The sequence below is a fragment of the Micromys minutus genome (genome assembly GCF_963924665.1).
Source record: "Micromys minutus genome assembly, chromosome: 19".
In the NCBI taxonomy this organism is placed as follows: Eukaryota; Metazoa; Chordata; class Mammalia; order Rodentia; family Muridae; genus Micromys; species Micromys minutus.
The window spans coordinates 45585889-45603765 of record NC_137954.1 but is presented as its reverse complement, the minus strand read 5'-3'; the positions used below and the strand labels follow the sequence as shown (position 1 = coordinate 45603765).

The following is a 17877-nucleotide window of genomic DNA, read 5'->3' as shown; positions in this document are numbered from 1 at the left end:
AACATAAAACTGCTGTGAACATTGTTGAGCATGTGTCCTTGTTAACTGTTGGAGCTACTTTTGGGTATATGCCCAGGTGTGGTATAGCTGAGTCCTCAGGTAGGACTATGTCCAATTTTCTGAGGTATCGCCAGACAGATTTCCAGAGTGGTTGTATTAGCTTGCAACCCCACCAACAGTGAAGAAGTGTTCCTCTTCCTCCACATCCTCGCCAGCATCTGCTATCACCTGAGTTTTTGATCTTAGCCATTCTGACTAGTATGAGGTGGAATCTCAGGGTTATTTTCATTTGCATTTCCCTGATGACTAGGGATGTTGAGCATTTCTTGAGGTGCTTCTCAGCCATTTGATATCCCTCAGTTGAGAATTCTTTGTTTAGCTTTGTACCCCATTTTTAAGAGGATTATTTGATTCTCTGGCATCTAACTTTTTGAGTTCTTTGTATATATTGGATACTAGCCCTCTATCAGATGTAGGATTGGTAAATATCTTTTCCCAATCTGTTGGTTGCTGTTTTCTCTTTTTGACAGTGTCTTTGGCCTTACAGAAGCTTTGCAATTTCATGATGTCCCATTAGTCAATTCTTGATCTCAGTGCATAAGCCATTGGTGTTCTCTTTAGGAAAATTTTCCTTGTTCCTATTGGTTCTAAGCTCTTCCCACTTTCTCTATTAGTTTCAGTGCACCTCATTTTATGTGGAGGTCTTTGATTCATTTGGACTTGAGCTTTGTACAGGGAGACAAGAAGGGATAGATTTTCATATTTCTGCATAATGACTGCCAGTTGAACCAACACCATTTGTTGAAGATGCTGTCCTTTTCTAATTGAATGTTTTTATCTTCTTTGTCAAAGATTAAGTGACCATAGGTGTGTGGGTTCATTTCTGGGTCTTCGATTCTATTCCATTGGTTTACCTGCCTGTCTCTGTGCCAATACCAGGCAGTTTTTTTTTTTTTTTTTTTTTTTTTTTTTTTTTTTTTTTTTTTTTTTTTATCACAATTGATCTGTAAACAGCTTGAGGTCAGGGATGGTGATCCTACAAAAAAAATTTTTTTTTAACTGAGAATGGTTTTTGCTATCCTAGGGTTTTTATTATTCCAAATGAATTTGGAAATTGCTTTTTCTAACTCTATGAAGAACTGAGTTGGAATTTTGATGGGGATTAAATTCAATTTGTAGATTGCCTTAGGCAAGATGGCCATTTTTTTTTACTATGTTGATCCTTCTAGTCCATGAGCATGGGAGATCTTTCAATCTTCTGATGTCTTCTTCAAAGACTTGAAGTTCTTGTCATACAGATTCTTCACTTGCTTGGTTTTGGGTCACACCAAGGTATTTTATAGTCTTTGTAACTATTGTGAAGGGTGTCAATTCTCTAATTTCTTTCTCAGCCTGTTTGTCCTTTGAGTAGAGAAAGGCTATCAATTTGGTTGAGTTAGTTCTATATCCAGCCACTTTGCTGAAGGTGTTCATCAGGTTTAGCAGTTTCCCTTTGGAATTTTTGGGGTCACTTAAGTATACTATCATATCATCTGCAAGTAGTGATATTTGACTTCTTCCTTCCAATTTGTATTCCTCTGACCTCTTTTTGCTGTCTGATTGCTCTGGTTAGTATTTCTAGTACTATATTGAATAGGTAGGGGGAGAGCGGGGATAGCCTTGTCTAGTCCCTGATTTTAGCGGGATTGCTTCAAGTTTCTCACTATTTAGTTTGATGTTGACTACTGGTTTGCTGTATATTGCTTTTATTTTGTTTTATATTTATTTTATATGTGTGTCTGTCACACCAGAAAGGGGCAATGGATCCATTTACAGATGTTTGTGAGCCACCATGTGGTTGCTGGGAATTGACTCAGGACCTCTGGAAGAGCAGTCAGTGCTCTTAACTGCTGAGCCATCTCTCCAGCCCTCTAATTTTTTTTAAAAGTCCTTAATGCTTTTGAAGTTGTCAATATGTTTTATGATACAAATTAGAATTATTTAAAGGGGCTTTGGCATTTTGAAGAGTAGTTATGTTAGCATTTCGTATTGGAAAGGGAAGGGATCGCATACTTCCCTTGTAGAAAAGCAACTGAGAATCTCATACTGGAAATCAGCACACCTAAAGAACTATGAGCACGAGGGTCAGTCTGATTAGGCTTAAAAAGAACAAAATGACTCTTATGAAAGAAATGTTCACAAGTGACGCCACTTTCTAGGGTTTTTCCAAAGCAATCAGTTCCAAATACAAGGCCACTTTGCCATAAAGGCTCATGATACTGAAAGTGTACAATGCATTTAGAGATAACTGTTCCCAATAACCATGGCTTAACCACCATTGCTTAACCTGGTATAAATGAATGGGAGGCGCAGCTTCTTACCCGATGTGGGTGGCTTCTGTCCTTCCTTCACCCGTGAACACACATCTGGCTGCCAGTATATCACCAAAAGTAACATCTACTGGGTGTTCCACAGGGTAGAAAGCCTGCCCCAAAGACAAATACAACAGTGAATTAAAATTATTATTACCCAGAGCTACATGTTGGATCATTGTGGGCAGAATGGATGAAGACAGACACACAGCTCCCCTGATCCTTCCAAAAGCAATTCTAGATAAAACGAGTTCTCTCTTAACCCATCAGCTTCACACAAGCACACATGCCAGTGTTTAAAACAATCAAACACTGTTTACAAAGCCCTCTCCCCCACAAGACTGAAGAAGAGACTTCTGAAATGGACGGGGTGGAAGATACTGTCATCATATTAAGGTGATTCCTAGTGACTTCACTATGCCTATAGATCTGTGCATTGCTCATCCTTCCTCAAAATGCTTCGTTTTGCACAGACAGTAGTCCACAGGTTTTCCAGGTGGTCAATCCACAGAGAAGGAGACAGCTTGGAGTGCGCAGCCCTAAACGGGTTGTCCAGATCATACCAGACTTTGTCAGAAGAGACAGCAGGTTGTAACTGCCAGAGGTGGTGATAAGTTCAAGAAAATAGTGTTTTCTGGATAGAGCAGCACAGCTGCTCACATGAGGTAAAAGTGTGAGCAAGACCTGTGCACACTCAAGCCACACAAAGTTTTACAGTGGCGGTGGGAAAGGTGGACATGAGGACCCTCCGCCAACTGAGGAACGGCTGTCATTTGATGGCTGCTGAGAGAAGGGTCAGTTTTCACTGATTGTGTGATTCCTGGTTTGGCTGAGCATGTTTGGGACAGGGCCTCCTCAGAAGAGTATTCAGTAATATAAAGTGGACTTCACAGCTTTAAAAGAAACCAAAGAACTCGAAGTTGGGTGAGTAGGAAGGTCTGTGGATTTGTGGAGATTTGGGTGGGGATGTCGAGCAAGATCAGGGTAAATTATATGAAATTCTCATAGAACTCATAAAAATACTTCTTAATAAAAAGAAGAGAACCATCATTGAGAGAACTGATAAAGCATTAAACTGGAAATTCTAAACAGGAATTTATATTATATAGATATCATGAAGACAGAGACTTCTGGATCTTAGGGGAAATTCACAAAAGACTCATCTAAGGGATCCTCCAGAAATTACTTCCCCTTGGAATAAGTTAGACTCTACGCACCTGAGGCAGCTGGGGGCTCTGGCGTCCAATCAGCGTCCACTGTCCATTTCTCACTCTGTATCCGCTCACTACCTTACCTTGATGGACACAAATCAGAATCAAGCACTGAAATAAACAATTCGGAAACCCAAGGCCACACCCAATATTTAACTTTCTTTTCAAAAATAAGACTTCAGTATTTTTCAGATTTTGAATTGCTGACTATCTTAATGAAGCCACATGAGAATTCAGGGAATTCGATGAGACAACGTTAGGTGTGGGATAACTGGACTTTCATATTTACATATTTTAGATGTAGCATCAAGCACATGACAGTAGTTACAATTTACCATGCAGCTTACCTAGGTGATGAGTATGGACTCTGTAGGCAAACACTTGCATTGGATACATTTTGTACTGGCAGGAAATGTCAGAATTCACTACTGCGGGGACAAAGGCACAGAGAGAAGTCACTATGCAGTTGGTAAACATCTTCTCTATTTATGTTAAAAGTATGCGTGAATTAGACTCGGGTTCTAGCACTTGGCTTTCTTGGGAAAGAGATGCTCATGCATTGCCCACCAGACATCAAACACTGATTCTGTGCCACACACATTTTACTAACACGTGACACAAGCTTCTGACCTCATATTTATTCCTTCAAGTCTTTTTTATACAGTAAATTTTGATCCTATTTCCATTCAATCTTTTATTCAATACCAGGATGATAAAGACCAAATTGGAAGTGCTCTGTGTGAAGGCAGAGGTACGGTTTCTTTGTTACCTTTTTCTGGAAATTTATTGCATTGAAAAAAAATTAGTTCATTTTTATGTTTGTGCAAAAAGAAATTAAAACATTGAATATAAGTACTTAGAGTCACTAAATTGGTAGCTCATGTTTACAATAGGCCCATTCTAGATACTTTCTTACAGTCTAGAAAATAATAAAGATTAAATAAATATGACTTTAGAGTAGATTTTAAAAATAGTAGTAGATAAACAATACTAAATACTACCTTTAAAAGATTCCTATTAAAACAAACATACCACATTCAATGTGATATTTCTGTTGAATCAATGAAACTGTATGTATGCTTGTAGTTTATTCTAGCTTAGAAGGATCATGTAAGAGTTACATTTTGCAACTAGGGACCTTAGTCTATCTAATTAGTAAAGCTGGGTAATGTTGGATTTTCCAGTCTCTTGGTTTTTTTTGAGGCTTAACAACACAACAGTTTAATACCACTGTATATTACATAGTTTAATTTTTACATGTGAAGAATGAATAGCTGATCTTTAAAATAAAGTTAGTCTTTGTACAACACACCAGCAAGCCATGGACCTCCATTTTGGCATATCTATAGATAAATATTGGAAAACCAATAAATTACTGGTCTACAATGATTTTTTAAAGAGCTATTTAAGATCGAAGGACACTAAAGAACTGATTCATGTTGCAGATATGCATATGCATATTGGCCATCTTATAGATTCATAGAGTGTCCTCTATGTATCTTCTCATAGCTTAGATGATGACATACGGCAAATAGTAAGTGACCACTACTCACCTTCCTGTCCTGGTGGAATAACGGTGTCAACAGACATCATAAGGTACATGCCCGCAATCAAAGGCTGTCTAAAAATAAAAATTAAAATCAAAAATGAAAAATTATATATATATACACACACACAAACACACACACACACAATATATATATATATATATATATATATATATATGCATATATATATATATATATATATATATATATATATATATATATATATATATAATTTCTCTCAATTCTGTGGTAAAGCCAAAATAGTCTCTTGGAAATATATGACATACTAGTTTCTAAAATGCAATCCTCATGCAAATCAAAATGAAGCTAATGGGAAAAGAGGGCATATATTTTTTCCTAATAATTGCTTTATTTTTGTGAAGGTCTGCCATGGCTATTTTTATATGGGACCTTGTTTCTGCTAAGGCTTCTGCTTTTTCAGTCAAACGTTGAGGTAGGGATCACTGGGAAAGGTTTTGTTGTTTTTGATGCAATTAACACTTAAAATTCAACAGTCAATAAAGCAGATGATTCTCCATAATCTGGGTGGGTCTCGTCCCACCCTGAAGGTCCTAGGCACAAAGACTGAGCTCACTTCAAGTGATGGAATTCTCCCTACAAACTGCCTTTGGGGTCAATAACACGACCTGTTACCTGTCCTGGAATTCCAGTTAGCCCTCCTCACACTGCACATGAGTCCCAGAACACATCTCCTCACTCACTCATCCCCTCCCCTCTGCTCTCCTCTGCACCCCTCCCCTCCCTCCCTCCTTCCTTCCTTCCCCCTCCCTCCCTTCGCTCCTTCCCCCCTCTTTTGCTCATCCTATTGCCCTCCTTCATAATTCAAGCTTCTTTGCAGACTTTAACAGCGTTGTCGTGATTCAAAGCTGTCACATACATGTTGTCGTTTAATGTTCTCTCCCTTGACAATCTAAGCATGTAATGTGACGTCTACTGAATACAGCCAGTGCGATGACATGCTACTTGATTGCACTACAAGATTATGTCATTGAATAACAAATGGCTACTGCATAACAAGGTTACGTCATTGAATAAATGGCTGAAATCCCATCTTTCAAACAAGTGCTTGCTTTATTATTACTATTAATTATTATTTTTGTTATTAGCTTATGTTTGATGCAAATGTATGAGCCCTGTCCTGAATTCCCATTAGCTCTGGACTCCGGACTTGTCCATCCCATGCCATGTCTCCTCAGTGTCCCCATTCCTCCTTCCCTGCCCTCTTCCTGAACTTCCTCCCTCTTTGTAATGTGTTGTCCTTTGCACTGTTGACACTCTGAAGTGAGGGTGAGCCTTAGCTAACAACCAGCAAAGATGTGAATCCCGCTGACAGCTCTGTGAGCAATTGGAGGTGACTCTTTCCTGGCTGAGCTCCCCTCCCCCATACAGCCTCTCAATGAGCTGCCCAGATCCCTGACACTGAGATAATAAATATTTATTGATTTGAGCCAGTCATTTCAGGTTAATTAATCTTCTACATCAGATAACTAAATACCTCTAAGATCTTATCGGAAAACCTGGAGGCACTTACGGCACACGTGTGAGATGTAAGGACACTCCAGAACAGTCTTTGTGATTATCTGAAAAGACACAAACACATGTTAAATATGAATGTGTAGAAACGGATCTCAAAGCATTGTGCTTTAACTGATAATTAATGAGGATGACTTAAAACATCAAATGTGTGACAGTTGTTCTAGGAAGACTTCACGTAGCTTTTCCGAACACACAACCACCAATGAATCACCAGTGTGAATACAAACTGCCTCCTGACTCCATTTTGTACCCATCAGCAGACACAGAAGAACAGAAGCTAGTGCTTGCTGTGTTCTGTAACATTTTGGCTGCAGAAACACGAGGGCACGTTGATGAATACGCTATGTTCAGCTGTGCCAGGCCTTTGCCGCTTTGGCTTTCCTGCGTCGAGGGTCTGTCCCTTGAACTGTGAGCTAAAATGAATTCCACATCCCTTGATTTCTCTCACCAGACTATTTTATCACATGGACGAGAAGAGAAACTCAGACAGTTTTTAATAGATATATTGGCATTTTGTTTTACAAAGATATTTCTGTCTAGTCCCTTTAATTAATTTCTGGGAAGTACTATTATCACAAAAATTTCACAGAAGTTTCTCTCTCTTCTTCCCTTATCCCCCCTTAATAATTTTAAGTGCTTTTCAAAGAATGAGAATTTGAGGCCCAAAATAAACCTTTAATGCCAGGAATGGGTTACATCTAATCAAGTTATTGACCAAGGAGACCACCTGGAAACCTACAAACACTCAGGCCTTTGCCAAGGCTATTGGTTGTTCTACACAAGCTGTTACTGACTACAGTCCCTACTCCATTCACGGAAGGTGCAGAAGGCAAGCTTCATGATATTGTAAGGTGCTCTACGCTGTACCAAAGGAGGACAGTAAACACCAACCCATCTACAAACCCCTTGCTTTACAGTGGTGATCTGCCTGCAAGTTATGCTGGTGCAACAGTGGCACAAACGCTTTGGAATCAACCAAAGCACTACATATGGGTTTAAGGACCAACCACTCCATGAGACAGAACTCATGACTGACAGCGCACGGGTGTCATAGCACCTGACACTAAATAGGGCGCGGAGCTAGGGGAATACCCAAGAACAGAAACTATTTTACTGACAGAATGTAGCAATAATGCATCATTCTGGTATAGGATAGATCAGGGTCTTGCTCAGCCATCACCAGAGAAGCTTCCTCTTACAGAACCAACACAGAGACTCACAGCTGGACAATGTGCAGAGAGCAAGAGGCTTTGGAGCACTGAGTCCTGACTGGGATGTTTCATCAAATCCCTGCCCTCGGGGTTCAGGGAATTCTGGGAAGAGGAGGCAGATAGATTGGAAAAGTCAGAGGAAATGGACCACATCGAGCGAACAAGGCTCTCTAGATAAATCAGGACTGATGCACAGAAGAACTCGCACCCAGAAGCATTAGGAAGGGTCCACATGGGTCCATCTAAGGTAGATGGAGTCCCAGAATAGATAGGGGAGGTGGACACAGCCCAAGAGTCTAAACCAGAAGATGTCTCCAACTAATAACAGCTTGCAAAGGAAAGTGTCTTTTCTCCAGTAGAGTGTTTCTGGACATACAAACCACACTCAAGGGCAGGACCTATGCCCAACAGTAGAAGGTTAACACAAAATTAACTCAGTGGTACTGGTGAAGTTTTTTCTTTCTCATAAGAGTGTGTATAGGTATTTTTCTTCTATGTTTCTTCTTTCTCCCTCCCTTCCTCCCCCTTCCCTTTTGGGTATGCAATATGGTTTCTGGTCTTGTGTTTTAATAGTATTTCTCTGTGTGAGAGAAAGTGTGTGTGTGTATGTGTGTCTAAGCGTTTCAGCTCTGTTTCCATTTTTCGTTTGTCTTATTTTATCTTACTTTACTTTTCAAGAGAGAGGGGCGGGGGAGGAAGGGAGGGAGGGAGGGAGAAGGGAGGGAGGGAAGGAACACAAGAAAGGGTGTGGCTTCAGGGTGTGTGAGTTAGGGAGGTCTGGGAGAAGAAGGAAAAACTAACTAGAAACTATTGTATAAAAATTTATTTTTAATTAAAAAAATGAGAGTTTAAAGGGAGGTTAAGGAATGAGCTGGTAAATGATAATACTGAGTAATGAACACAGGCATGTCTTAAGCTTGTCTGTTTCAAAAAATAGAAATGACAAATGAATGTGATTCCTTTATTTATTTTATAAGAACACTGGCTTTTGAAAAGAAAATTTCTTGTACGAACTACATGTAACTTAATAAACATACCTGATCTGTAATATTTTCAAAATGGTTAGTTGATGATGTCATCGGGAAACACGTGCCTACCCACGGTGATTGACGGAGAGTGGGTGAAGTAGACCTTCACTCACATCAGATGAACCCAAACCCCAGGGACTCACTAATTAGCTTAGATAATTGCAGGAAACATATTTCATGTGCATAAAAATCCTGGTGAACTTAAAGGTTATTTTAAGACATGACAATCATCTTCATTCAATTAAACCTGAGCAACATGGAGAACTCAGCCCTGGGCTGTCGCTAGCAGGCAGTGAAGGACTCAGGGGTTCCCTTAGACACAAAGAAGGAGAGGTACAGAAAGGCACACACAAAGTGGCTAGAAAATGCACTGGATACGATGCCGTGAGCCTGATCTGCAGAAAAATGCCCTGAGCCCAGATCTGGGTGAAACGGCAGAGCCACGGGATCTGGGGATGAGCATCACAGGCAGAGAGATGGTCAAGGGCTCCGGAAGGACTCGGAATGCTTGGGTGTCCCGAGGTCGGTGTCAAAGAATCCCACTAAACATGGGCTGTGGGGTGACTGCAAGCTGAGAGCTCACAGTGTGTGCATAGTGGCTTCAGAGACTCATTTTTATGCTGTGTGAAAAGAAGCCATGCAACGAGTGACAGGGACATGTAAAATGTCCACCTAGCAAGTGCCTGGGACTTATGTATTATCATCAACTACTGAATGTCAAGCCTTTGGTTTTTGGTAGTTGGCTGTTTCGTGGCACTGAGGCATGGAAAAAAGGTCCTGCATGTAGTGTGCAGGTTCTGTTACTGAGAAATATCCCTTCCTCAGTAATTTTCATTTTAATTACACAGCCTTGTCCCCTATTCAGTATAAGTGCAAGCAACAAGTGCACTGTGTGATGAACTGTCTTCTGCATTTTCCTCACACTGTGGCTGAAATCACTGAGTGAATCATAGTCTGACCTTTATTAGAGAAATTGACCAGCCATCTGCATTACGACTTTCAGTTTCTTAATGCTGAGAATTAAGTAGACATTTAAGAACTACTGAAAAACATAGTTGAGCAAAATTCTGGACAGTATCTAAAAGTAAACACCCACATGAAAGTTTTAGTTTTACATTTAAATCTGTCACCAAGTAAAAGTAGCAGGAATGTTACCCCTGGCATCTTGCCACACAGCCATTGTCATGGGTAATGAAATAATGCATACTCCGATTAGAGTGTGTATTACAAGTGTCTACACAGTAGCTTTTCTGAAAGCACATCAATTAAAAGCGAACTTTAAGGATGTTTATAATCCTCTTATCATAGATTTTTCCCAAATTAAATGTTATATTTTAAAACATTAAAATATGTTTTGTGTGTGTGTGTGTGTGTGTGTGTGTGTGTGTGTATGTGTGTGTGTGTGTGTGTGTGTGTGTGTGTGTGTGTGCGTGTGTGTGTATGGGGAAGTATTTGTGAAACACACCAGCTACGTGGAAATCAGGGGACCACTTTATGGAGTCAATTTTTTTCCTTTAACTTTATTCAGGCTCTGGGAACCAAACTTGAGTCTCCCACATGTGTGTAAAGGCATTTCCGTCCCCCAATCTCTCCTGCCAGCCCCTATGCCTTTTTTCCCTTCTTCTTTTCTCTACAAAGATAATGTTGAGGTTTGGCCTGTTGCAATGTATTATAATGCTAAGTTCTGTACCAGAGGTCTAGGCCTACAAGAGAATTCTCATGTTCACAAGCTTTTGTTGTACAAACCTTGTTCCTTAATTTAAAACTTTTGGTTAGATAAAATTGGCTACCAATTACTGGAGGGATTAGAGGTAGGTGGGTTCTGAGTTACAGGTTGGGGGTGGAGAAGCAGGAGGAGATAGGAGAGAGTGGGGGGGGGTGGGGGGGAGAAAGGCACCGTGGAAAGAGATGGACCATAAGCACATGTCCAGGAATAATAGCAAATATCTGGGGCACACTGAAGGAGAAGTAGCCTGGCCAGCACTTAGAAAAGTAGATTAGGGGTTACCCCCAGTGACTGTAAAATCCAAATGAATTAACCATAGTCTGAATCTCATTTATTTGTAAGCTGGCGGGGATGAGTTTAAATAAAATAAGTGTATTATAAATATCTTGTAAAAAGTCAAAGGATTACCCAGCCATAAAAATGGCACCAAACCAAGTGAGAGGCAGGGATTGACATCTGGAGACCAAGGCTGTGGCTCCCTGGCACTTCTGCCTGGCATGACTCAGGGAGGCTCCAGAGCCAGTGACTGGGTTTTGTCATGCAGAATGTAAATTTTCCATGAGATTGGAATGCCACTTGGACCCAGGGGGAAACCCTTGCCTATTTTACAAAAGTTCCAGAAACCCAAACATACAAAAGGAAAATTAGCAAAGTAAAACACTTTAAAACTGTACTGTATGGTTGCTGAGCAGTAACAAAAATCATTCATTCCCATTTAGTTACTCTGGTCAACGCATTTTTAAATTGTCTACATAGATCTTTAAACGATAGAGAACTCTTTAGGTTATCTATCATTTCTTAAACTCTGATTTGGTTTGATAGAATTAAATATGTGAAACTTTCAAAGTTATACTTTCTTTATAAATGTATGTATGCTTATACATCAGTGTAGATGGAGACTGTGAGGGGAGAGAAAAATCTGAAGGAGGGAGAAGAAACAAGACACCAATGTGGAGAAAACCAAAATATATGTTTTTTCTTTCACACACAAAATGCAGAATTAACACATGCGTGCATGCACAACATACATACATACACACACACACACACACACACACACACACACACACAATTTGGGAGGAACTAGAGAACCAGGGACGAGGGAGGAAACACTGGGGGAAAATGAACATGAAGGAAGTTCAAGGATATATATGTATGAACATGTCAATTAGAAGCCCATTATTTTGCACGCTGAACTAAAACTATATAAAAATTGATGGAAACGAATGATGTTGAATGTGTTTTATGTAGTAAAATGATATCCATTCTAATAACATTTAGCTGAACAAAATTCTAGAAGCTGCTCCAAAGCAGACATTTCTAAACCATATTCACATATATTCTAGGCATTGCTGATGTCTGCTAGTCATTAGCACAAACCCGAATTCGGTTAGTAGGAGTGACTCTGGCCATTACTCGAGGGTTTTTCTGCAGCTGGACATAAAGAGCCCACATGCTTGCAATTCACACAGTGTGTATCCCAGTGGAAACCACCTGAGCCCCATCTGTCACAGCAGAGGGGCATGCTCCAGGCCCCTAGCAGTTCCCATGGAAGACGGCAACTTTCATTTCAGCCTCTGTGTTTGGTGTAATGAATATGACCTTTCACCTCAACATATTTCCTGCTACAGTGATTCATTATTGTTTTCATAACCTCTATCCCAATCTTCTGGTAAACTCATACACCAGATAGTTTTGCATATTTCACTGACATGCAGCACGTCCTGACGGTGACTGCCCTTGTGCTGTAACTCCTAGGTCTTGGACCACTAGGCCACAAGATCATTAACCTACGCAACAATGACCACATCTCATTTCACTAAGTCATAGGTAACATCTGCCTCTGATACACACCATCATTAAGGTGAAAAGTACTTTTTAGAAAAGTTTATGGTAAGACAGTAATACAATGACCGCTGATATTTTATTGAGTAAAACCGAAAGAAACTGAACTCAGAATTGAACACGTTAAGACATTGCAGAGAAAGGGAATATGGCATATCCACATCACATTCTGGCTGAAAAGCAGAAAGACAGCCTCCATCTGAGACTAGAAGTCAAGAATCTGGATGGAAGAAGAAGTGGATGCAAAAGTTAACTCAGGGAGGAAAATACAGAGCCCAGTGCTTTAAAAACGTAGGAGCAGAAAATCTAAAATGGTCTGAAATGGCAGTGCTGGATTTGAGTGTCTGGAAGACAGAAAAGTTCAGTTCTCCCAAGGACACAGTCAGCACAAACACTGCGTCTGTTCACACCAGCTCGGTTAGAGAGGCATCTTGGGCTTGGCCTATCTTCATCCTACAACTCTGTGGTCAGGTTTAGAACTTTCAGCAAAGACGCTAGGTTTGAGTCCTCTCAGACGGATATAGGTGTGAGCTCGAAGATGGATTCATCTTAGTGAGCAATAGTTTGAGCACGAAGGAATTCTAGTGTACAAATGAAGAGCAAAGAAGCTGACATTAAATTAGGAGCCTGTTGTGAAATTTGTTAAACGTTTTCTTTTTGAAAATTTGTTTAGCTTAACTCCATTGAACTACTCTATTAATTCATTTAATTGATTTAAATTAGTTAATTATATTTAATTTAAAATGTATGTATAAGTGTTTGTAAGCCATGTGTATGCATGGTGCCCAAGGAGACCAGAAGCAGGCACTAGGTCCCTTGGAATGAAGTTACAGATATTTATGAGCCTCCATGTGGGTGCTAAGAATCAAATCTGGTTTCTCTAGAAGAGAGAAAGTACTCTTAACTGCTAAGCCATCTCCCTAGTCCATTTTACTATTTTCTTTATTGTGAGGGCACACTAAAATTTTCTACAAAAAGGATTTACTTTGAGAAAGTATATTTTCAAAGCTATGAATTTGGAATATTTTGCATAGAAGAAATGGAAGCATTCCCAATTTCTCTAACTTATGACAGAAAGAAACAGAAAATGGGGGCATAAAAAAAACGAGATGTCTATTTGAAAAGAAATTAAGGGCTGGGGAGGAGGTTCAGCAGCTAAGAGGATTACATTTGAAGATGACCTGGGTTCCAATCCCAGTGCCTAAATGGCAGCTTCTAACCTGCTATAATTCCAGTTCCAGGGAATCATAGGTTCTTTTTTACCTCCATACACATGGCATACATACATAGATTCAATAACATATCCTTACACATGAATAAACAAGTTTTTAAATTATACTTGAAATTTGTTGTTAAAGGTATTAAACACAGAGATTCTCAGGAAAGTCTTAACTAGGCAGAAACAGAGTTGTCCATGAAGTAAAGAGATTTTAGCGAGATAAATGCCATGGTCCAGTTCAAATAAAATTTCTGGATTAGAAGCCATGATACTGTGAAGAAGGTCACAATGTGTCAATATGCCATGTCAGGACCATTGACTTTTAGTAATAACGTTCCTCTTGACCACGTCCTAGGCCAGCTATATTTTGGGCTCTGGACTTAGAGCCAGGCCAGTAGGACTCCTTCCTTGCAAAAATCATTGAGGTTAAGTTTGGTCATGGTGAAATTATGTCTCAGCCCAGATCTGTGCAATTGTCTTGAATGGTAGTCTCTTGAGGCATTTCCATGTGTTCTTACTAAAAAGTCAAGCATTGCCTTAACCAAGTTGGTCTTCAAGTCCTCTCTCTCTCTCTCTCTCTCTCTCTCTCTCTCTCTCTCTCTCTCTCTCTCCCTCTCTCTCTCTCTCTTTCTGTGTGTGTGTGTGTGTGTGTGTGTGTGTGTGAGATCTCTATTGTGCTTCATATTTGGAGAGGAGAGCTCATTTACGAGATAGCACATGACACACACAGAGTGTAAGTCCTTATGCCATTATTTCCCATGCTTTAGTGACAGTGGCCAAAGTGGAGAATATCATTTGAAAAACAATCTTAAAAGGGACACATACAAAAACAACGTTTAACAAGGCCTTGGGAGTTTATCTCAGCTCAGGATATCACTATAGAGCTAATGGTTTGGTCAAGCCACCACTCCTAAAACATAGTCAAGCAATTGAAGAAAAGAGTATTTTTTTTCAGAGCCTGGATGTGGTTCAAAGCCAGCATCCTATCAGGATCTAATCCTGGGCACAATGAACACTGGATGACCATTTCATAAGGCTCTCAGCTTGCTTTTTATGAGAAATCATTCTCTCTTGCCTGGCCAGAGATGGATAACCACAGCAAGGTATTTTATCAACTATATAGAGTCATAGAATTCATAGCTGAAAGAGACCCTGGAGAAGATGAATTTCAAGTCCTGCCTTCCATGTAGGGGTGAAAAATAGGCTTCAGAGAGTGAGTGTTGCTCAAGGAATTTAAGTAACTGGTGACAAACGTGTATCAAATCTAGTCTCCAATGTTAATGTTTATCAAACGTATTTCCAAAACAGAGTTCTATATATATTTCTTACAGACTTCCAGGGCATTTTCTTTATGAAATATCCCAAAGCAAAAATAAAGGACTCCAGTTTGTATGGACAAGTATCCAGTAGTACTTAACGACATCCACTTAGGCAGGAAGCTAAATTCTCTTAATGGGAAGTAAATGCATGGGATGTGAGGTGATCCATCCCAAACTATTTAGCTTGCTTTTCTAATAATAGCTTGCAATTCCTGCTTGGATTCATAGCTAAGCAGTAAAGTAAGCATGTAGAATAATGCATGACCATAGACCATTCCATCTCAGGGTCTTAGAAGTCTGTTGGCTTCTCCTAGTTTTCTCTCTAGAGAGAGCTTTCCTTCCATGAGCTCATCTCGTCCTGGTTGTTTCCTGCTTCAATCAAAGAACAGGTCAACCATAGATCCTTAGGGAGCCAGGGTATTGTTATAAACTATATCCCACTAATTGTAAAAGTCCTTCAGAAAGCCAGGAGAAGATATTTCAATTCCCCATACTCCCTTCGGAAGGGAAGAGATGTGCGGAAGTACATCCCTTTCCTCCTCTTGTAAGCCACAGTTTGGATAATGGATACTTTCCTTTTAGAGCTATATAAAGAAAGGACCAGGACCATTAAGAAATGTTAGAAAAAGCAGGGAAGTGACAACTTTAACAACAATACTCGTGTTAGAAAGCAAAAAGTTCCAAATTCTATCATGTCTATCCACCCTTCTCCCTCCCAAAAATGTTCTAAATAGAAGAACCCTTTTCTGCCTTGGACATCCAAACCAAAATGAACAAAGGATGTCCCAGCACGTGCAAATAACAATGTGTGGATATCTCTAATGTTGTCTTGATATTTGCCTTCCAGCTCTTTGTTCTTATTACCAATGCTGAATTAATGAGACAGGTGATGGTTTTCTGAGACAAAAATCCTAGCTCCTGAGGTGATCAGAAATGAGACTATTTGGAGAAACTTCACATAATTAAAATTCCTTTGAAAATCCCTTCAGAGAATAAAGAGTGAGGTCTTATTATATAGGAACACCATCCAGTGTCTTTGGTATTGGAATAGAGTGTTGTCATTTGGACTGTGGTTGTGTGTGTGTGTGTGTGTGTGTGTGTGTGTGTGTGTGTGTATGTGTGTATAAAATTTCTTCATACTGCTGTCTTGTCCTGCTCTACTACAGAGACTATTTCTGTGCAACTGAAACTCTGCGGCAGAGACCAGGACACAGACCTCAGAGGCCAAAAGGAGAAAAACTACTGAGAAATTAGAAGATCAGTCCCTTTGCTTACTTGGAAGAAAGGTATCTGAGTGAACCCTGGTTTTATAATGAAAAACAACAACAACAACAACAACAAATACCGAACAACAGCAACAACAAAAGAAGACCACTTAATATTGCTCAGGAAAAAAAAAGTGATCATCTAAAGAGATGAAGAATATCATCAAAACTTAATTCTTTTAAGTTTTTAGTTATTTTTGTTTTTGTTTCTTCAAAACATCACCTGGTTCATCAATTTTTTTTCCTGGAAAATTCCTGAATGCCTGAAAGCATGTTCTGAAGAGTATCAGTCCCCTAACCTCCAGGCCCCTCTACAGAGACACCTTCAGCTGTCCTAGCCTGTGTGTGCCCACTCGGTAAAAATAATGGGAATCATGGCAGTGTTACCATGGGGCCCAAGCTATACACAGGTTCCCAAAGCCACTGCAAGCCGGCGTAGGGGACAAGCTTCTGCTCTAAGTTAAGGAGAACAATGAACTTCAAAAAGGAATTTTCTTTGAAGTTGCCACCACAGTGAGTTAGACTCTTTGGATTTTGTATTCGCTGCCACAGGATAGAAATTATTAGCTTGCATTTACCTCATGGCAAGAAAGAGAAAATGCATTTATCCACCCTTCAAGAAGACAACTTTTAGAAATGGCTTATGTGTTCCCACAAGAGATCAAATAGAAGGCTTGCAGGCTCAATACCCTATTCTTAAAGTGTGGGTGTGAGGGAGGGTGTGGGGTGCACCTGCTGTCATTGTGACCCAATGCTAGCTTCTAGGACTGAGAAATAGAACTGAAGTCACAGCCAAAATACCAGTTTACGCTATTTTTTTTCTTAGAATTACAAACCTACTTCACTTATCTATCCACAGAAGTAAAATGAAGACAGCCTACCAATGCTTGATAAATTCAATTTTAAAATGTCATGGAATTTTAAAAAGTCTCGTTTTAGTTTTTTTTTTTAAGTCCTATTGAACTATAATCTATGAATAAGCACACAAATCAAATGGTAATCAGGAGTTACACACACACACACACACACACACACACACAGAGCCAACACATGAATCAAGAAAGAAGAAGACTGTTTTCATCCCCTTCCTGAGGTATTAGATATTAAATTTCTACACCATATAAATCATAACTCCAAACTTTTAAAGATCAGAACAAAATTTCTGGCGGCATTTTAAAAGCGAAGAGCAATGGGCCTTGAATAAGACTGACTGATAACCATTAATAAAGTTCCAAGGGAAGAACACAGCAGCCTCCTTTCTCACAAGACTCCCTCTATTACACTGTCCCCCATTCCTAACTGACTCTGGTAGAAACACTCCCGCAAGCTTCTGAGGATGGAGAGCCTGTGCGGACAGAAGCACCCTGGCAAGCTTTCGATTGGCCACAGAGGAGAAGAATGGTCCAGCGCTAAGAAACAGCTCCAGAACAGCGTCTTAGGACGGTTGGCTTATTTTCCACAAAGACTTCATCTTGGACATATTTACTGATATTGCTGTTCACTGTCCTCAGGTGTCTCACAGTCATATTTATTTTGGGTGCACTCTGCCTTTCCAGAGGGAAACAGACTTCTTAGCTTGTAGCACAAAGGGATTAGGA

General features: G+C 39.9%; 1 protein-coding gene across 12 annotated transcripts in view; it reads right to left on the bottom strand.

Annotated features, from left to right (window-relative positions):
* Positions 1-17877, bottom strand: part of PAM (peptidylglycine alpha-amidating monooxygenase) — a 270816-nt gene that overhangs the window by 70930 nt on the left and 182009 nt on the right. For all 12 annotated transcript variants that reach the window (XM_080932647.1, XM_080932652.1, XM_080932651.1 and 9 more), the window contains exons 8-12: positions 6662-6710; positions 5116-5183; positions 3910-3990; positions 3569-3645; positions 2361-2464 (exon numbers count right to left, since the gene is read on the bottom strand). In XM_080932647.1, coding sequence (XP_080788773.1) covers positions 2361-2464; positions 3569-3645; positions 3910-3990; positions 5116-5183; positions 6662-6710 — 379 coding nt within the window. The remainder of the gene's footprint in view (positions 1-2360; positions 2465-3568; positions 3646-3909; positions 3991-5115; positions 5184-6661; positions 6711-17877) is intronic.